Source organism: Camellia sinensis, chromosome 3 (assembly GCF_055761805.1).
Source record: "Camellia sinensis isolate YWXY chromosome 3, ASM5576180v1, whole genome shotgun sequence".
Taxonomy (NCBI): Eukaryota; Viridiplantae; Streptophyta; class Magnoliopsida; order Ericales; family Theaceae; genus Camellia; species Camellia sinensis.
In genome coordinates this window covers 153,263,876-153,285,830 of record NC_138963.1, presented here as the reverse complement: position 1 = coordinate 153,285,830, position 21,955 = coordinate 153,263,876, and the positions used below count along the sequence as shown (strand labels likewise).

At 30.9% G+C, this 21,955-nt stretch overlaps 1 protein-coding gene across 8 annotated transcripts; it reads left to right on the top strand.

Annotated features, from left to right (window-relative positions):
* The first annotated feature begins 7,918 nt into the window (after nucleotides 1-7,918).
* LOC114306726 (prohibitin-1, mitochondrial-like) lies at nucleotides 7,919-16,656 on the top strand. 8 transcript variants are annotated; one of them, XM_082921187.1, is made up of 10 exons: nucleotides 7,919-8,069; nucleotides 8,231-8,264; nucleotides 8,394-8,539; nucleotides 10,533-10,596; nucleotides 11,597-11,713; nucleotides 13,908-14,120; nucleotides 14,205-14,488; nucleotides 15,223-15,321; nucleotides 15,434-15,536; nucleotides 16,302-16,656. In XM_082921187.1, exons 4-7 carry the CDS (start codon nucleotides 10,537-10,539, stop codon nucleotides 14,226-14,228), a joined length of 414 nt encoding a protein of 137 aa, XP_082777313.1. In that variant the 5' UTR covers nucleotides 7,919-8,069; nucleotides 8,231-8,264; nucleotides 8,394-8,539; nucleotides 10,533-10,536; the 3' UTR covers nucleotides 14,229-14,488; nucleotides 15,223-15,321; nucleotides 15,434-15,536; nucleotides 16,302-16,656. The 8 variants fall into 8 exon arrangements, with proteins under 8 accessions (XP_082777313.1, XP_082777314.1, XP_082777319.1 ...); XM_082921188.1 differs by adding an exon at nucleotides 16,134-16,206 and having other exon boundaries at nucleotides 14,205-15,321; XM_082921189.1 differs by having other exon boundaries at nucleotides 7,929-8,069; nucleotides 14,205-14,421.
* The last annotated feature ends 5,299 nt before the right edge of the window (nucleotides 16,657-21,955 follow it).

The window sequence follows — 21,955 nt, the reverse complement described above, 5'->3', positions numbered from 1 at the left end:
GTTGTGCAACTGATTTGCATAATGATTCCAATGCCTAATTGTCCACGAAGTAGTACGGCCTATTGTTTGATTTTTCTAACCTCATCTCTCAACATATTTATTAATTTTGTTTCAATTCTGGGCGTCCACATTTTTGTATCTTGGTTGTCATTGGAATTATTTCCATCCATCTATAAACATACAAATTATATTTAAACTAGTCTGGGGTAGATATACAAGACTAACAGAGCATAACAGAGCAAAATGGTTTCAAGGAGAACATAGATAAAAAAAAAGCAGATGATATTATTTCAAGGAAAAAAATAACGTAACAGATTACTTGAATTTAAATAGCAGAAATATAACCACAACTAATAAAAAAAATCAGGTAAAAAAATCAGGTAACATTATGTTTGAATGGTAAAAAAAAATCAGTAAAAGAAGAATTAAGGAAAATCAGTAAAAGAAGAAGTAAGGGAAAAACGGAGGACGGGTAGGTCGACCGGCCGGATGACCCGGGGGACAACCGGCCGGATGTCCCAGGTACTGCCGGCTCAAGTTCTTTTCGTGCAAAGGTTCAAACAGTTCAAAATTTAAAATACCAACCAATCTAAATTGAAAAATACGCGTCTACAAATTCTGAGAAACCATTTGGGAACTGATTTCAACTTCTCTGAAATCATTTATACATGATAGATGAAGATTGATTTACCAGCTTACTGTTATTCTTCTTGGCAAAAGGTTGAAACAGTTCAGGAAAATCACAAAACATCTTAAAGTAAAAAAATAGTCGCCTACACTTCTCACAAAAGATTTGAGAACTGATTTCAACTCGTCTGAAATCATTTGCACATCACAGATGAAGGATATATTTACCAGATTAGTGGGAGTTGAATAGTTATCGCCGGTGATGGAATGTGTATACTGACTGAATGTGCTACTCTTTGCTCGTCGGATTCGACAATAGATTTGATAAATTTGACCTGAAAAAAAAATGAAATTAGGGATGAATTTTTCAAATCATTTCCCTATAACAAAATATGTAAATAAATTTGTGAGTTATTTCACCTCGCACTCGTCGTTGTTTGGTTGCCTGTAATAAAAATCTTCCGCAACGCACAAATCGTAAGTCAGTCGATTTGTGAAAGATGATACCAGTACAGAGCGAGTTGGGTGGATTCATTATTTATAAAATGAGTCTTCTCTGTGAAGCCTACCCGTGATGAATCTGAAGTACTGATGAATCTGAAGTAGTGATGTTTGATACAGAGAAGCCTACCCATGATGAATCTGTAGTACTGATGTTTGATACAGAGATGAGGTTCATGTGAAAATTTCAGAGACGATGGAGAAGGGCATGGAAGGACATAGAAGCTTTTCAGATCAAAAGAGGAAGAAGGCAGAAACGTTGAAAGTAGAGATACAAGCTGCCAAACAGGTTTTCAAACTGTAATTTGAATTAACACGCGAAATTGTATTTTGAATGTCCTATCCAAACGTGAAACGTGAATTCACGTGTTGAAAGTTAATTTGAAAATACAAACAAACAGAGCCTTAATTTTCAAAAAACTTAATTCAAAAAATTCAAACCAAACACACTGATTATTATTTTATTTATTTTTATCTTTCTCGAAGTCAATCGTAAAAATTTATGTGAAATATTTTTGTAAATATTTTCAATATTGTAATTAAAAAGTGCCCCCTTTGTTTTATTTTCTTGGCTCCGCCACTGGAGACAGATATAGAGAATGCTTGTACTCTGACAACTATTTTTTGGTTTAGATATAGCCGGATTTAACGTAGATATACTTAGATTTGATTTAACGTAGATCTAACCAGATTTATCGCGTGTAGATCTACGTCAGATTTAAGTAGATCTACGAATATTCTTCGTTGGAAACTTGTCTGTTATCCCAGTTAGGCAACCCAAGAGGGGGGATGAATTGGGTTATTAAAAATTTTACAATATTAAAATTAACACAATATTCAGAATTTTAACAAATAAAAAAAACAGAATAATAATTATCAATATAAAAGTAAGAGAGATAGGGAGAGAAAATCGAACACTGAGATTTATAGTAGTTCGGCACGCCAGGCCTACGTCCACTCCCCAAGGAACCTCCTTGAGAATTTCTTTACTATCAATTGAATAAATACACCACCAAGCTTGTGAGTTTGGCACAGGACTTACTCTTATTTATTGAGACTCACTCAACCATAAATGCCTTACCCTTACAAAATCTCTCACAAAAATAATGAATAAAAAATAAGTGGTACTTAAACCCTCTCTTACAACAATTTTCTCACAAAGAGTAGATATGAAAGTGTAAGATCAAAAGCTACACTTAGATCTGAAAGTGAAGGAATAGAATACAATATTCTCAAAATTGGGAGCACGTAGAAATTTTTCTCTTCAAGTTCTTGATTTTTCTCCACACACAACACTTCTATTTATACACAAAAATTATACCCGTTGGAGGTAAGACGCTCCTTGCTGACGTCATGGATGGCATCTATTTGTTTCAACTTTTCATCATGAGGCATCTTTTCCTTTTGTCAAACATATTGGCGGAATTTGAACAAAACTCACAAACATGTGGGTTTTGACTAATATATATATATGAGGTAAAAAAAAATCCTGCAAAGTTCACATTAATTTATATAAAGATGTAACTTTAACATTCAAATTCAAACTTCAACATGCGAATTAAAATTCAATATGTTGCAATTTTGCAACCATTTCTTTGTGTATTATATCATGTATGATTTTCCACATGCTAATAATTAATGTTTTCATATGCTAATATTCAATGTTGTGTAAAATATAATTGCTTCCGTGATGTATGCTATTATATGCATTAGATATATAATGTTCTAATGAAATATTTGCATACACAGAAAAAATCTCTTTAAATAATATTTATGATGGATTTGAAAATATATGCCTTCTTTAAAATATTGTATATGTTGTAGAGATTTTAAACTAAATATATCCTACCACTCCATATCAATTTTGTCAAGACAACCCATCAATATCAAGTTTGTCAAAATAATACAACTAATCAATTTGTCAAAAGATGAATAGTAATCAGCCTTATTTTTCAAAAAGTGAATAGTAAAGTTTTCAAAATATTTCCATTTAAATAATAGTTATAAAAAAATATGTCATACAACTTATATTTTAAACAGATAATATTTTGTGTCAAATAAAGTTTTCAAATAATATTTTAGACATCATCAAAATTAAACAATATGATTAACATTGTCTCTTTTGCCGTCGATGAGCACGAAGCAATGAGTTGGTGCTCGGTGGTTGCCCGTGAGCCTCAATTAACAGTGGCTGCCGGTGGCTGTAGATTAGAAAGAGAAAGAAAAGAAGGAAGGCGTGGTCGTGTGTAACATCTCGATTTTCAAAGATCAATTAAGCAGAAATTAAATAACCCAAACGTGAGTTTTTAGAAAATACCTTCATTCTCACTCAATTAATTATAAAAATAAAATAAAATAATCTTTTTCATTAACCATTCTTTACTTTTCACAAGTCCATAAAAAAATACCATGAAAGAAACTATAAACCCACTCTTCGTGTATTACATCGAATATAACATATTCTTTTACAAACAAAATTCCCCAAAGGCTTACAATAAATAAGAGGGCATTGCCCTTTACAAAGTATAGTACTCAGCCAAAGAAACAAATAAAATGCACTGCGACTCATCACCACTTTATAACAATGCGAAGGTAAAACTTGTTGTTTAATACTCAAGTCAGAAAACATTTCCTGTACACATGTACAGGCAGGGGTTGAGCAAACCACTAGGTCGCCAAACAATCTCATATTATAACATTAAAACACATGCGGGTCCAGCGATATAGTGATAGCAAATAGATATATATATAAAGTCATATCATGCCATAACCTTATGATTTTATTACCTAATTCCTTAAATTCAGATTTAATTAATTAACCACACTTGTTAACTTAAATAAATTATTATACTTCAATGTCAATAAGATATTCTTTTCAAAACGAATGTGATACCAAAGTTTAAAATACAAGTTATATGCATGTCTTTTCTTTAAAGCAGAAAATAGGCGGTAAATACACACACTGGGAATCTCTATGAAGCATAATGTTTCACGGAAATTTAGTCCGCAAGAAACCGTAAACCGACACCTATGTAAATGGAGGTTATACAAGCACTACTATTGTCATTTCACGGAAATTCAGTCCGTGGGATCGGCACCCATATAAACATAGGCTATACAAACACTATTATTACCATTTCACGGAAATTTCGTCCGTGGGATTGGCACCCATGTATACGCGCGGTTTTTAAGATTTTCACCATGGACACGCAGGCCAACTTAATTTAAAGTAACCACATCTCTTACCTAGATTCATCAAAGTATTCACCCACTTTTCTCAAAACAATTCATTTCCAAGGATTAAGTAGGCAACAATGTTCCATGCAATGTGTATGAGAAATTAGTTTCCGTTCACCTAATCCTCATACAATTTCTACAACAATTAATACTATCCTCCACCAATAGCCAAAACAATTATCTCTAATGCATTAATTAAAAGATAACAACATGGATATACAATCCAACATACAACTATAACTTGGAATCCCCCATGATTCCCAACACTTGGAAACAATCCATATTCCACTTTTTAAAGCCAAACTTTCAAAACTCACATAGTTTTCCATCAAACTCAACAATTCTAAAACCAAACATAATCTTTTCCAAATAATCCAACAACTTCCAAAACATTAACATTTAGGATTTTTCACAAGTTGGGGCTTTCTCACTTTCAAATACCCACATGCAATTTTATATACAGAAAATACATTTAATAGCAAGATTATAGGTAATCAACTCCCAATTTAACCAAACCCTCAATTTACAAATCAAATATCTCATATATGAATTTGAGGTACAAAAATAACATATTAGTATACTCCAACTAGTAAAACTAATAATTAATTTTCCAATTGTTTTGACTCACACAAAACTTTCAATCAACTTTGTTCCACCTCAATCAAGATAACTAATATGATTTTTATTAAAACTCATACTTATTGAATATTACTATTTTCATCATACTATATTAAAAGTTATGGTATAATCTCAATAACACACTTTTAATCATAAAAGATATAAAATATTAACCAAACTAATTTAATCCATCAAATTAGTAAGTTCATTATATTCAAAATTTTCCAAATTAATAATACCAAACATAACTTCACATGTCTCATCTCTCAAACATAACCATATTTCAACATAATTATATTTCATGTCAAGCTACTTAAAAAGTTAATTTTTTCCCTAAATTCTCTACCAATAAAAATTTTATAACTTTTTCTAAAATTAACTAATCAACCTGATATTTATATCAAAAATTATGAAATATGCCAAAGAGTAACATTTTCAAGGTTGTGAGTTCAAAAGTCCACATTTCATATTTTTCACTTTCACAAAAATGAACAAAATTTAATCATCGATGTATCACCATTAATAGAATATCATGAATACAACACTTTTAAGGTTTTTAATCCCAAAACAACTCTATAGTTCCAACTTAACAACTTACACAATATTCATCAACATCAATTTATTTTTCTCAAAAATAAATTCCAAAATCAAAGATGAGATAATATTTCAACATTATTTTTTTTTTCAAAGTAAATTATATAATCATAACATGATGTAGATACCAAGCATACGACTATTAAAATTTAATTTCAGATTTTTAACAAAAATTATCAATACAAGATGATTTTCCCAAATCAACTTCAAGATACTAACATTCCTAACATTTCAACATGATTTTCTTCCAAAAATTATTCAAACAAAATCTGAGAATAATATATACACAATACCTCCTATAATGATACATTTTCTCAAAATATCCCTAATATAGATTTGAAGCAATAATATGAAGAAAATTCCTGCCTCAAAATATGAAGAAAAACAAATTTGAAAATGCAAAGCTTGTCTGATCATAAATCCGAGACTACCGTTGCGAAGAGTACGACGAGCTCTCCGACTTTTATTTTACAAGGTTTTTGCAAAATCTCACTCTAAGGACTCCCATTTTAAGCTCAAAGGTTGAGCCAACAATGGAGGAGAGAGAGAGAGCGCTCTCTGCTCAAGAAAATAAAGAAAAAGCAAAAGAGAAATGATATAAACCCCACAAACACACCCCACCCCCATGACCCCACGCACCAGAGAGATAGAAAAGAAAACAAAAACAAAAATACACATGATCAATCACAATTATTTAGGGGTCATGGGAGTCCTCCAAAATGAGGGTTCTAAATATTTTCCAAACCAAAAAGTAGAAGAAGAAAGGAGTAGCAAGCAAGCAAAGAGGGGGTGGGGGTGGGGGTGGGGGTGGGGGTGGGGGAGGACAACTCCATTTGGGTTGTCATCCACTTTAATAATTGTATTATTTAAAATTTATATTAATATCTTAAAATTTGATAACATAAATCATAAAATAGTATAATTTTACCTCACCACAAAATATAATATTTTTGTATACCACAAAATATAGTCTTTTGTTCACCACAAAAATATATAATTTTTCACCGTATGATACACACTATAAATTCAACTTTCAAATATTTATTATAATCCTATATAATAAATAATAACAACTCTCAAGGTAGTTACTACCAATCACACAATTAAAAAGACTAAACAGTCAAACATGAGTAATAAACAAACTCAAATTAAATTGATTTTAACTAATGGGTCTTAAATTTAATTCTCACCTATAAGTTAAACATGGTCCAATTATATACCAAAATAAACCAACAAATTTATCTCAAGTCATGGTCTAAACATTCAAAATTTACTAACAAAATTCTGCTATAAATTAAACTGAACACCAATCAGTCTGCGAATTTTCATAAAATGAATACTCATCATTTAATTCTGAAATTTTTATCTAACATGCTAGACTCATATGTGAACAACATATAAAAATATTATAATTTTCTGAGATCGAGAACTATTTTTTAAAAATATAAAACCGAACTGTTTTAGCACAGAATTTACACAACTCTACAACAAAACTGATTTTTTACGACATCACATCAATGATATACAATAAATGCAAGTTGTAATTTTTCACTTTTACGACTTTCTTTGTTTGCACGTCGTAAATAATATCCTAACCACGACATGTTTATTGTATAGGACGTTAATGCTAATAATGATAGTTTTTTTTACTACTTGCAATGTTAGCTATAAATAATAAAATTTTTTATGACATGCTGTTAATACATTAATTATACACGGCTCACAAATATCAACCGTTAAACATATTTTACGGCGCACAATTTATATCCTGAATGATAAGATCCAAATATATATTTATATATATATAGAAGTCAAAATAAAATATTATAGCGCCAATTACCAAAAATATATTTAAAAAAATATAGAAAATTGTAACTGTTCACTATGCTTGGTTCCATTTTTTAAAAATAGTTTTTAAAAAATTATACTTTCTTATTTTCTGTGTTCTTTTGTTTTTACTAAATTTTTTTTAATATTTTAAGAATATTTTTTTATTTTTTAGACATGCCTAACATAATTATACCTAAAAAGTAAAAAATTTATAAAAAAAACCTTTTAAAAATTCACTAAATACTAAAAATATAAAAAAAATACGAAATATATATATATTTATTATATTTTTATGTATTTATTAATTTTTTAAAATATTTTTTTATAAATTTTTTACTTTTTAAGTATATCTAAATAAAATACATTTAAAAATTAAAAATAATATTTAAAATATTAAAAATATTCACTTAAAAAAAAAAATCAAAAAATTTAATTTTTAAAAAACTTAATTAAAAAAAAACTTAAACCAAACGCACCTCTTATTCAGCAAATAATAGTGGGAGGAGAGGAAAGGGTCAGAAGGGGAGACTGCTAGGCAGCGGCGAGACTTCGACCTAGAACGATGCTATCTCTTCGGCGGCAAGACTGGTTCGAAGGGGAAGGGTTCGTTCTTCTCTTCTCTTCGCTTTGATCTGGAAAAAAATCTCAGTTCGATTTTGGAGGTATGTTTGGATTCCCCATCCCCCCCTATCTCTCTCTCTCTCTCTCTCTCACACACACACGCACACGCGCGCGCGCACACACACTCACTCACTCACTCAATTTATTCCTCTTCTCAGTCCTCTTTGTGTAAATTGTAATTGCATCATTCTTTGTATCTCAGTCCCTCTTCTCAGCCCCCTTTGTCCAAATTTGAGGTAATTCGTGATGAATCATAAGGCGATTGAAACCAACGCCTCAACACTTCGAAGCTATTTTCTGAATCTTTGAAGCTATTTTCCGAATCTTTGAAGCTATCTAATATCTATCTATGTTTTCTCGCATAGTCCTAAAGTTGTTCGACATCAATCGGTTTAGGGTAAACAAAAGCTGCGACTCTTATTCTTGAACAGAGCTTCGATTCTTCTTCTTCTTCAACGTAGCTTTGATTCTTCTTCTTCTTCAACATAGCTTCGACTTGCAGCCCTAACAGGTTAGTTTCGACTTTTCTTCTTCTTACTCTCTATTTTTCGATCCTTCTATGTTCTTCTATTCTTCTTTTTGGGTTTGAAATTCGAAGTGTTTATGCGAGCATTCTCGCAGTTTGGCCTTAAAACCCAAAATCAAGTGCGATTTATATACTTGTAATTTGAAAACACTGCTACAAAGTTCGGTTTTCATCATTTATTTATTTGTTATTATTGTCATTATTGAGTTCAAGCATGTGTTGTTAATGAATTTCACTTATCTTTTTGCATTTTTTTAGTTTTATTTTTTAATATAACATTGTGGTATGAATTACTTTTGACAAATTTGGTCAGATTTGTTAAGTTGATCCCAGTCCTCCTGGATGAATCAGTACTGAAACTGAAGCTAGTGATCTATTCTACCAGTTTCCTCTTTTTATTTTTTGGCTTGCAGGTTACATACACCAGGCTTGGGTTCTTCTCAATGTTTTTTGGTTGGATAGGATCCTTCTCTCTCTCTGCCTATGAATTGCAATTTCTGTGCCTTAATTGATTTTTTCTTGCCAAATGCGTTTTGGGCATTTTTTTTTTTTTGGGGGGGGGTGGGGGGATTGCAATTTCTGTGCCTTAATGTTCGATAAAATGCATCAATGATGGCCTACTGTGATTTTATTTATTGGGTCCATTTTTTTTTTAACTTATGGATCTTTGAGAATATAATTTAGGAGAATTTTGAATTCAAATACAATTCTTCATGTCTTTTTCCATGCCCAATTATTTACATTGGAGAGTTAGTTTCAATAATTTTTTTTTTCCTTTCTAAATCCATTAAATTCTTATACAAATTGTTTTTCTAGTTTTGGTTCACTCTTTGCTATTGTGTGTGTATGTGGTCTTTTTTACTGGAAGAGATTATACATGTATTTTGAGTGTCTATGGTAAGAGATTATATATGAATAATATATGTATCACTTTGGAATAATATATGTATCATTTCCTTCAGTTCAGTTCGTCTTATATTGATTCATACTGGTTAGGCATCTTCTTTGTATCTTTTTATTTTTGTTTTTGATTTTGTTTTCAGTGTTGTTTGAACAAGAAAATTCTTATAGCACTCATTGTTCTTTGTATTTTTTTTTATTCTTATTTTTGTTATAGTGCACCACTAGGATTTGAATAAGAAAATTATTATAGCACTCATTGTTGCTTCAACTCTCCTTTGTGGAATTTTGCTGTCTCTGTTTTGTTTCTGGATCTATAGGCACAAAAACTTGAAGAACTCCATTGCAAAAAGCCAACGGAGCCGTGGTATCTTCTTTATAAATAAAATCTCATTCACTATTCCTTCAAGATTTTCTTGAGAAAATATAGCTACCCCTGTGATGCTTCTTGTTCACCTTGTGTGATTTTTTTTTTCTCTTTAAATTTGAATTTGAAGATGCTGTAAATGGAATTTCACTGGGTTCAATTTTGGGTAGATTCAATTCTTTGAGAATGGCTGATAAAAAAGGTTTTGCTGCGTTGATTAACTATCAATTGTTAGTAGCCGCAACAAATAATTTTCAGTAAAACAATGTTTTGGGTGAGGGTGGATTTCGACGCGTGTACAAAGGTTGTTTCAATGATAGCTTTCTTGCAGCTATAAAAAGACTCCGTGGCATAAGTCACGATGCTGAAAGAGAATTCGAGATAATTTTGACCAGATATCAAGTTTAAAATCTATATGTTGATTTTGTTTTTCTCGTTTCGACTTATGGATTGTTTTTAATTACCAATTCAAATTGCAAAGTGAGATGGATTGGTTAAGTAAAATTGAGCATCAAAATATTGTTTTGCTATTGGGTTACTGCATTCATGGCGAGACAAGGTTTCTTGTTTATGAGACAATGCATAATGGGTCTTTGGAATCCTAATTGCACGGTATTTAAAAAATTTTGAAAAAAAAAAAAAAAATTCACTGTCCACATGAGCATTGCTAATTTTTTTTTTTTTCTAACTCATTTTTTATTGATATTTTAGGCCCATGTCATGGATCGACTTTAACTTGGCATCTCCGGATGAGAATTGCTCTAGATGTTTTAAGGTATGCCAATCTTCCAATATCTTGTTATTATATGCATCTGTAATTTCAGAAAGTACCAGGTCTATTATGTTATTTTACTTTTGAAAGTAAACCCACTCTTGATTGCTTTGATGAAACTATGTTATCAATAACCTGGCACACACATTATATTGGGGTCCTTTTTGACAGAGGTATACATCTACGTAGGTATGTCTAATAACAATTAGTTTTATTGAGAAAGATTGATCAACTAGAGATGCCCTGGTTCTATTGTTCTGTTTATTTATGAAATTTTGCCCATTTAGTACGTGCTTTCAACTTAATGCAAGTTATAGGGGTCATTATTTTCAAGTATGGCTTTGTCTTATACTTTGATCACTTCTATATAAAGTTATAAACATTGTGCAATGGATTTTCTTTAGATGGAATTTTTTTGTACTTCTGTTCTTTTACAAAACCCAAAGGAAATTAAATTGTTGAAGAAACTTGTGAGGTCGAAAAATTGTTCATTCTTACCTATCAGACCATGTGATCATCATTCAAAACAACATTTTTATTGATTTGAGTCTAAATATTTCATATTTATAAGATATATTTAACATCTAAGCGTGTAGATAAATTTTTCTATGTAATTTAGAAAAATGATTGAATCTTTACGACTAATGATTCGATTCGCGATTCAATACAAGGCCATTTCGATTCACGATTCGAATCTCGATTTGACAACTATGCTCATAACATTTAATTAAGTCTCAATTTGTAGTAAGATTCTCCTTTGTTTGTTGGTGTAATATAAGAACGTCAAGATGTACAACCTTGTTTTGGCACATGAGGTTCATCTCCCATTTGATGATTGCACTTTTAGGCATGAGCCAAAGGCTATTTTAATTATATTATTAAATATGAAACGGTTACTTATTCAGTGATATAGAATCAGTATCTTTGTTTACTTGCATTCTATCTAAATTCATTCTGACAAACAGGTTCATTTTGTGCTTGCACTAACATAAAATGTGTGTAGGTTTATCCTGAAGGAACACATTTGATGATTCCTTGGTTTGAAAGGCTTATCGTTGATGATGTTCGTGCACGTCCCAATCTTGTTGAGAGCTCTTCAGGGAGTCATGATCTCCAAATGGTAAGTTTGTTTTACAGATTTTCTTATATTTATCATGCGCAAAATAAAATGACAACAAAACTTGGTGGTTTATTTTAGCGACTTTTTCCAGATATGGCATACTTGATCTCTTCATAAATTTTTGAGTTTTCGAACTCTTGATTGAACCCTGGATAAAAAAGAATTTCATGCCTCGAAATGGTAGTCAAGGAGGTTAATTTATGGAAGCATTTTGATCTTCCTAAATCCCTTTTGTAGATTCGATTCTTGTTATTCGATCTGGGCCTTATTATTTGCATTAATATTTATTTAGCGTTGCTATATGCTAGGAGGTCGATTGTCCTTTTTTTTTTTTTTTGGGTGAATAAGTCATAAAATAAAAGACAAATATATACAAGATACAAGAGGCATGCCTCAGGAGCTAACCAACTATACAAAGACACAGTCACCAACAAAACCAAAAACACGACAGGACAAAACAACCTGTTCAAACACCACATGAGCACATGAGCAGATGAGGGGCAGGAACAGGATCAACACTGAGCTATACATTAGGATAGACCTAGAAGCTACTGGACCACAAAACAATATCCAAAATATAACTCAAAAACAAGGTCCACTACCATAATTAAGGCCATGTACATTCCACATAGAAAGCCAAAATTAGGTTCTGGGATTACAAAAATTAACCACTAGAGCCTATCACAACTATGCTAATAAATAAAAATTCAGACTGTAAAACAACCACCACAGCCTCCTAGACAGCAGGCAACATCAGATCATTAAGCACCAGCAAAATGGCAAGCAACAGCAGGCAAACAGCAACAGCAGACAGCAAGCTTGGCCTGCCAAAACTCCAAAACAGTAATATAGACAATAGCAGCAGCACCCAGAAGCTCCAACAATCAACAATTGGGACAAGATCCACCAAAATGGGTTACTTGCTCGTGGACATCATTTAGTCAAATGACCCTAAGAGAGCCAAGCAATCAACAAATCAGTAGGGCAATTCAACAATAGTTAACTGCAAAAGCTCACATGATACTGCTAGCCATCACCAGCTAAAAACAATGACCAGCTAAAAACCTGCATTAACAAACGGAGATAAAAGTTTATAGTGCTTCTGTCACTCAACCCACAAACTCACATTCTCACACAATAGATTATGGAATAGCCTCACATAACTGAGCCCACATCCCTATATATTGGGCCAGCTCACCAAACAGGGAAACCTGCAATTAACACCAAATCAGTATCCACACAAATTATACCAGACCACCACCAGCTAACCTTGACCTGATTTCATGACACAGTTTGGGAGTGACCACTTCACCAAGAACCAGGCATTTGTCATATCCTCTTTGAAACTTGAGATGGACATTGTCCTGTTTCTCACAAGGCTTCTAATATTAGCTTGAACAGCCAACTCAGTTGACTTAGTCTTTGAATATCCTGCAATTCCTCTCAATCCAAATACAATAAACAGAACAGGTGAACACAAGTTTAGAGATAGTGGCAGCCAAAGACTTGCCCTTGATATTACTGGTTAATTAATCTACCAAACCTGTCCAATTTGATAGAGGGACATTCATATTGCACATATCCTGCATAACTTTCCAAACCCTGTAGTAGAATGGACAATTAAAAAACAAGTGATTATGATCCTCAGTCCCAGTATCACAGAGACAGCAAGGAGCAGAGTTCCTAGTACCAAATACTACAAGTCTCAAGAGTGTTCAGTCTATTATGAATGGCAACCCAAACCACAGTACTGATTCTACGAATAAGAATCTTAGCCCAGGCAACTCTAGAACCATGAATTCTCCACTCATCCCAAGCAGACTTTATAGAGAACTGCCCATCAGAAGATGCAGCCACACCACCTTATCAGCCACTAAGGAAGGCTGCATATCCTTAGTTATAGCAGCCTTAATCTCATCCAACTCCCAAGTTTGACAAACAGGCCAATTCCACCTAGAACCATGAATAACAGTCTCCTCTAGGTCGATTGTCTTTAATTATTCTGGTATTTACTTCTTGCTATTTGTGCTGAATAGGTTAAGATAGCTCTTCTTGGCCAATTTTTTTTGTAATAATGATTAAAATCCCGTTCCTATAGTTCCTATAGACAGTCACAACTTTCTTCGGATTGTCCATTAAAAACTCAGTAGATCATTTTTTTTCTCCAACTAAATTGTTGATTTGTTGTTTACAGGCTGTTAGTCGGGAAATTCGAAAAATATTGACACACAGAGCAGCCTCATTCAACATTGCCTTGGACGATGTGTCTATCACAGGCCTAACTTTTGGGAAGGAGTTTACAGCTGCAATTGAAGCAAAACAAATTGCTGCAGAAGAAACTGAGAGGGCCAAGTTTGTTGTTGAGAAAGCCAAGCAGGACAAGAGAAGTGCTATTATTAGAGCCCAGGTGAGAGAAGTGCTTTTCAACTTCATCCATATGTTTATATGAGCTCTCTCTCTCATATTGTTGTCAAAAATATTTTATATCCAGGTGAAGCCAAGAGTGCTCAACTGATTGGCGAAGCCATTTCCAAAAATCAGTCATTTCTTACACTCAGGAAAATTGAAGTTGCACGGGATATTGCACAGACAATATCTAAATCTGCCAACTGTCTGTTCTTAAACTCGGATGAATTTTTGCTGAACCATCAGGGGATGAATTCGGGAAGCACGTCTGGTACAAAGAAGTGAAAGATAGAAGTCAAAAGGTTCACATCTTCTTCCAGTGATACATTTTTCTATTTGACGGCTAAGACTAGATAGGAAAAATTCAAGGTATGTCTAAAGTGCCTTGTTCCTTGCTTTATAGTATATGCTAATACTAAAACAAAGGACAAATATGTGCTGCAAATATTGAAGAATGGTGAAAATGAAACTTGGTTTCATGCTGCAAAGATGCATTTGTCTGTTCTTCTCTTGCTAGTGTGAAATTTGATTTGCTTTTAGCTTCATGTTTTAGATGGTAACTTAATTATTCTTAAGATGTTATGACTTCTTGGATTAAATATGCGATTTGCATGTGCTAGAGCTAATACTAAGAGAGTTATCCATCTAAAATGTGGTTTCTGGTAGGTTGGTATATTATATGGTCGGTTTTTGTTTACCCTTGTCCAATTTTTTAAGCATTGGGGTGTTTTTTCTCGTATGTGCCTGCTATGCTACCAAAACTGCCAAAAGCAGTTTGACAAATGTTACGTACCGAACCAAAAGAAAATAATTTTAGAAAATGTGTGCCGACATTCTTGAAGCATCATTGCTTCAGAAGAGTGTCTTGGTGAACAACAGTGGTTCCAGGATGTCTTTCTTTTGTTATTATTATTATTATTATTATTATTATTATTATTATTATTATTACATTCTCTAAGATTGTTTGTTCATATTGATCTTAACTAACTAGTAGTCTAGAACTTTGATTTCACGTTCATGTTTTTTTGATAAATATTATATCTTGTTATTTGTATATTTGACTTATATCGAGCATTGCAATCACTATGGTTGACGTTGATTAGAGGATTAGAATTTCTTCATGAGCACTGCAACCCTCCCATTATCCATAGAGATCTCTGAAGTCATCTAATATTCTTTTGGATTCCAACTTCAATGCTAAGGTAAAATGACAAATACCCAAGGAGCTAAGATGTCGTTCATGCCCGTGTGTTGTCCATGAAATTCAGTTCAACATTTTCTTATGGCTAATCAGTTTTTGCCTTGATTCATCAGCTTTCTGATTTCGGCCTTGCCATAACTCGTGGAAACCAAAGCAAGGACAACATAAAGCTTTTGGGTACTTTGCGATATGTAGCCCGAGAGTACCTTTTGGATGGTATGCCAAAGTTCTAAATGACTTTTAAACTATACTAATATTCGATAGGCTTAGCAGCTATTGGTTGTGCTTGAACTTGGTATTCTTTTCTTTGTAAGAGATTCTCTTTAAATCTGTGTGAACTTTCAAAACATAAATATGGTTGTCTTTAAATATGGATGTTTTCACATTGAACGGTCTCATTGAGTTCGACACAAACATATAGTATTATATACAGATCATATAAACTTTAATGATGAATTGTCAAATTGCATTCTAGAGTGTATTGATTAGATAACTTGCCATGCTTGGAAATGTCAAATTTGTTATACAAAATATTCTTCTCTGCCCCTTGTCGTTCTTGCAAGGGACTGTGTTTGGATTGGGCGTACTACTTGTACTTTTTGTCGCAATAGGGTATATATAGAAATAAGATTGTGTTTTGATAGAATTTGGTGGCCTTGCTGGGAGGTGTCGTAAGAGCAATTAATACACAATTTCAATTTCAATTACAAGTCATGGTTGAGAGTTGTTGCACTATATACCTTCCCTTTCCATTGAATTTGATTAGTTTGGGTCCTAAGTGTTTTATCTATTTTTTGTATATGAACTCTACAGACATATGTATCTTTGTTTTCAACTTTAATTGCATCTTCCTTTGAAGCCATGTTTATGCATTTTCTTGCACAAGGTATGCATTATAGTCCTTACCATGAGTTTTGAAGATTTATTAATCAAATTATCCATTGCCCCTTTTAAGTCTATTCTTTCTAAATTCTTCATCAGGAATGGATTTTGGGGCCGTGGGACGAGAACTATTATACATCACTTCACTTGGTGCATCCTCTTCATCAGGTTTTTGAGCACATACATTGGGTACTCTCATCCCTGTGATAGGAGCATGTGGGTTTGCTGTAGCTGCAACTATTGCAAGAGCTGTTGTCGGTAGTTTTAGATAATCTCTGAATAGTTTTGGATATGTTTAGAAACCTAAACATGCATTGCTTTTGGATAGTTTAAACATTTTGGACAGTTTAGAACTTAAAGAATATAGTTTTTGAATGTTTGGAATGTATAGACAATTGTTGAATATTTATAATTTATGGATATAGTTTTTTTTTATGCTTGAAACAATGTTTTAGTGGTTGATTGATGTTTTGTGAAGCTTGTTTGTAATGTTTATTAGATTGTACAGAACAGGTCAAATAGAACTTGCCAAATTAAAAAAATAATAATAATGCATATTCAGAATAGGTCAAATAGAACCTGTTGAATTTAAAAAAAAAAAATACTATATATTCTACGACAGGCATAATAGGTCATTGTATTACATATTTTACGATGAGCAATGAGAGTTGTGGTTTGTCCCAAGAATTAACTGCATGTGAAAGAAGTTGTAGAAAAATAAAAAACAACGCATAAGTTTTGCTGTTAAAGGGTTTTTAACGGCGTGCATAAATAGTAGTAGAAAAATAAAAAATGACTTGCAAAAGTCGTTGTTAAAGGGTTTTTAACGACGTATTATGGCATGCCGTTGAAGTGAATGAATTTTCATGATTGGTCATAATATGGTTTTACATTGTGCATCGTAAAATCGTATCTATGGCATGTATTTGGTGTTGTAAAAATCCAAATTTGTTGTAGCAGTCAAATTCGAAAATTTGTTCAATTAAATTATGCACTGACTATTTGAAAAAAAGAAATTCTGGGTCATTACATTGTGGCCGTGGCCGAGGCCGACATCAGATAAAGACAAATAAAGAGAAGAAGTAAGGTGTAAGGAAAGAAGAGAAGATAAATAGGTATAAGACTTAAAATTTATGTAAAAAATTTTGAAATTAAATAAAATGTACATTTTTTAAAGAGGACTTGTGGATAATTTACCTTACTAATAATGTTTGTCACCATAAGGTTGAACAGTAACCAATTGGTCTCTCATCTCAGTGTGCTACTCACGTTTTTACAATCGTGTGTGAGCTATCAGTACCTTCGATTCGACTCCACGACTGTCATATATATGGACGACAAGTTCAAAATTAATCAATCTCCCTATTTTTAACTTCATTTTGGTACTTCAAAGTTTTGAGAAGAATATTATGATTGTATTTAATTATGAATCAATGATTTTTTTTATTATGAATCAATTTACTCCTAAATATAATTAAAAAGATGAAAGTCATAAACTAGTACTTGTTTGATTAACAAGATTAACAATCTTATGAATTAATATAAGATTAGTTATTTAATTAAATTAATAAGACAATTATTTGTTATGTATTTATTTATTTTTTCTTTTATATTTAAATTATGAACCTCTGACCCCCTCAATATTAAAAATTTGTTCATTTCATTTGATTGAATATCTACTGTACATATAATCCTGTTAATAAAATTTATAATTAAACATATAATTATAAATCTATAAACTAATAATTTGAATCTTATATTATAATTTTTATGATCAAACATGCCCGGGTGAGTTTGAACAAGTGACCTAACATATCAGCATAATAGTTTGGCTTAGCAGAGTACCTAAAGACGCATTGCGTCTCAACAATATGCATGACAGAACAATGAGACAGTATCTGACTTCGAACAATGTCTCCAAACAAAAAATGCATCCCATAATTATGTCATGTTTATGTTGGGATCTACTTTATGTGAATATAAAATTGATTTAATGTATCTTGTCATTCATATTTGTTATCAATATAATATTTATATTATACATAAGATAATAATAGAACATCATAAAAAATAAGGTTATTTGCGTGAATATCTATTAAATTATTAAAAAATATCACTTTTGATCTCATAAACTATAAAAACATACAAGTTGACTGTTTAAATTATTGAGAAGTATCACTTTGTTCCCTCAACTATAAAAGTATACAAATAGACCTTCTGAACTCTAAAAATGAAAATTGCTTAGGAGGTCTATTTATATACTTTTAAAACTTATGTGATCAAAATAATATTTTTTAATAATTTAAAAAGTCTATTTATATATTTTTATAATTTATGAATTAAAATAATATTTTCTCAATAATTTAAAAAATCTTCGTATAAATAATCTTAAAAAATATACATGTATGTGTGAGTGTGTGAACCTTCTATCATTATTGAAGGACTAAAAAGGCACAAAACCAACCAAGGGTGCACCCAAATTGATAGACTATAGATAGTAAGAAAACTATCATCTTGTTTACAGTACTTGGCAGTGTTAGTGTGACAAAGCTTATTACAAACATGGTTGTCCTGAGAAATTAGATTTACATGACAGTCTTGTCTATGCACATCTTTTGAGTGAGATGTATATAGCGACAATTCAATTCAATTTTGAATATGTAGAGCTTGAAATGGGTACAATCAAGAGAGAATGGGAACAGGAACACTCTGGGTAAGCCGATGGATAAACTTCAAATCTATATCTTTTTGTCTCAAAATAGTTTATGATAAATACTTGAGACCCCAATTTTATGAATACCTCCATAACCCCTTTTGGATACTCATTGATGTATGTGTGGGGCTCACACCATCAATGGTAGAGATCCAAAAGGATTGTGGGGGTCTCTAAAAAATAGAAATCTTAATCATTGTTGATATTTTATTGATGTTGAATCATTTGAGAATCTAGATAAATGAAAATCTAAATACATAATTTAACACTATAAAATTTTGAGATAGAATAACAAAGAAATTTTGTAACACAAAATTTCATTCCACCATAATTTACTTTTCATCTTTTCAAAGTGATTTTAAAGTTGATATTACATATTTCGTGGGTTGGGGTTTGGTTTCATTTTTTATGTGTACGAAAGACCAAATATAAAATAAAATACAAATATCTCATAAAATGTAAAATCCTCTTATAAAACTTACTATTTATAAAATATTTGTGTCTATTTGACGTTTAATACTTGTATTCTTAACATCATGAGCAAATAAACTCTAGTGTACAATCCAAATAAATGTAATGGAAGAAAAGGTGTGATGGGAAATTGAAATACGTCCAGAAACGTGTTGGTTCGGAAGAGTGAGATTAGGCGAGCCGACAAACTGAGAAAAAAGATTGCATTGCATGTGGCTCTTTGCAGTTGGTGGTTCTCTTTCATCTCGCGGCAGACAGTGGTGCTAGTGGTATATCCCCGACAATCAATTTTGACCCCATTGACTCAAGGCCGGTTTGGAATTTACTTTTTAATATATATTTTTTTAAATTTTAAAAATTAATATGTTTATAATTTTATAATTATTAATTTTTATTTTTATGAGTAATAAAATTAATTTGATATTTTCATTTGATTAAAAATAATTTCTTTAATTTTTTAACATTTTTAATTAAAAATTGAGGAAAAAAAACTCTAAGATTTGATGTTTATAATAAAATAAATTTTTAATTTTTAATTTTATCAATTTAAATTTTAAATCTTTTATTTGTTTTCAATTTAAACCATTTGGCTATTTTCATTAAGTAAAATTAATTAAAAAAATGTGTTTTTTAGTTATTAAACTCAATAAAAAGGGTATTTTAGATATTTTATGTATATCTAAATTGAGTTTAATAACTAATATATATATATATATATATATATATATTTGTGAATTTTACTTTATAAAAATAGACTAATGGTTTAGATTGAAAACAAATTAAAAAATTCAAATTTAAATTGAAAAAATTAAAAATTTATTTTGTTAAAAGTTCAAGCTCTAGGATTTATTATTATTATTATTATTTTTTAATTATTCCTTAAAAATTGTACTTTTTCAGATGTTTTCCGAGCTCAATTTTCTTTTTCTTGGTAAACTATGAGCAATGATTCATAACTCTAAATTTGGAGCTCTAACAATAGCTCTAATGATGCGGCATGAAGCACAAAAAAAAAGAAGATACATACATCAAATCATTCACGAGTGGGGTCTACTGCCACATAAGTAGAGCTCTCATTAGAACTTTACTTTTATTGCTCTTAAACATTTTTGAATAAACTATACAACCTTGAGAAATTAAAACATGTAGTTTAGTACACCTGTGATGGTATAGTCTAAATTTCCTAATTTTAAAAGTACTTTTTTTTTTGAATTTTTTTTAAGGTCTTTGATATTAAGATTTTATAAGATAAAAGATATATAATATTTTTATAATAATTAAAATCTCTCAACATTTATATGGAGAAAAATTGACTCAAATAAAATTTGCTAGACTCAAAGATATTTCGCCTCGATTCAGAGAAATTCTCTGATTTCATAGAGAAATTTTGAAATTTTTCTAAGTCATGTGAAATTTCTCTAAGTCGGGCAAAATTTCTCGAAGTCAAATTTTTTTTGTGAAAATATTGAGGGACCGTAGCTAATAAAAAAAATATCTTAGATCTCATTGTAGCGACCTTAATTTTCGTAAGTCATTATTAATTATTATTACTTTATTTTATTTTATTTTTTTGGCTTTATTAATTATGTGGTTATGTGAGAATTTAATGTGACATTTAATTAATTTAATGTGTTAGTCAATTATATATAAGTAATTCGAATATTTATATATTTTATATATATATATATATATAAGTGTTTTATATATTAATAAAATATATATTATATTTAGTTATGTTTTAATTATATTGTATTTATATTATATAATATAATAACTATTAGGTTATATAATAAGTGTTTAGGTTATAAACTAAAAAAAGGAAAAGAGGATAAGAGCAAGACGTAAGAGTGAGAGTGAGAGTGAGAGTGAGATTGATTGAGATCAAGAAAGAGAGCCTAGAGAAAGAGAGGGACGGCGGGAGGAGAAGAGGAAAAGAAAAAAAAAGATTAAGGTTTTGTTTTGGTGATTTTATTAATTATTTAAGTGATTTTTTTATCTTTAAAAAATATTATAATTTATATTTAATTTGTTGTTTTTATTTATTTGATGTTGAATTGATTTCGTATTTATATGTAGATGATTGATTGATTTTAATTATTTTGATTAGTTGTGTATGTAAAGTTTAAGGTTTTTAGATGATTGATTGATTTTAATTATTTTGTTTAGTTTGTGTAGGTAAGGTTTAGGATTTTTAGATAATTGATTGATTTTAATTATTTTGATTAGTTGTGTATGCCAGGTTTATGATTTCTATATGTATTTATTTTATGGTTGTCATCACACTAATGGATATATGAAATTAAAATAAATTAGGAACCCATAGAAAAAATTCCTTACACTCCACCATGATTCTATGGATTGTTGTTTTATTTGAGTGTTGGTGAGAAAGAGTATATGAAAAAAAAGGTGATGATTATGAGATTTATTTGAATGCCTTAGGCTTGGTATTGTTATGCTTGTTCTCATGAGTAAGATGTTTTGTATATATATATATATATATTGTTGTTTCGTTCTCATGAGTAGACGAGTGCTTTGATTTACGCACGTACGTATATGCTAACCATTCGGG

What these genes read in the sequence shown, in the direction of transcription:
- LOC114306726 (XM_082921187.1), top strand. Translation starts at nt 10,537, where the DNA reads ATGTCATGGATCGACTTTAACTTGGCATCTCCGGATGAGAATTGCTCT. An exon ending in ATTGCTCTAGATGTTTTAAG is followed by an intron (nt 10,597 to 11,596) that starts GTATGCCAATCT and finishes AAATGTGTGTAG; the next exon opens with GTTTATCCTGAAGGAACACA. An exon ending in GTGCTATTATTAGAGCCCAG is followed by an intron (nt 14,121 to 14,204) that starts GTGAGAGAAGTG and finishes TTTTATATCCAG; the next exon opens with GTGAAGCCAAGAGTGCTCAA.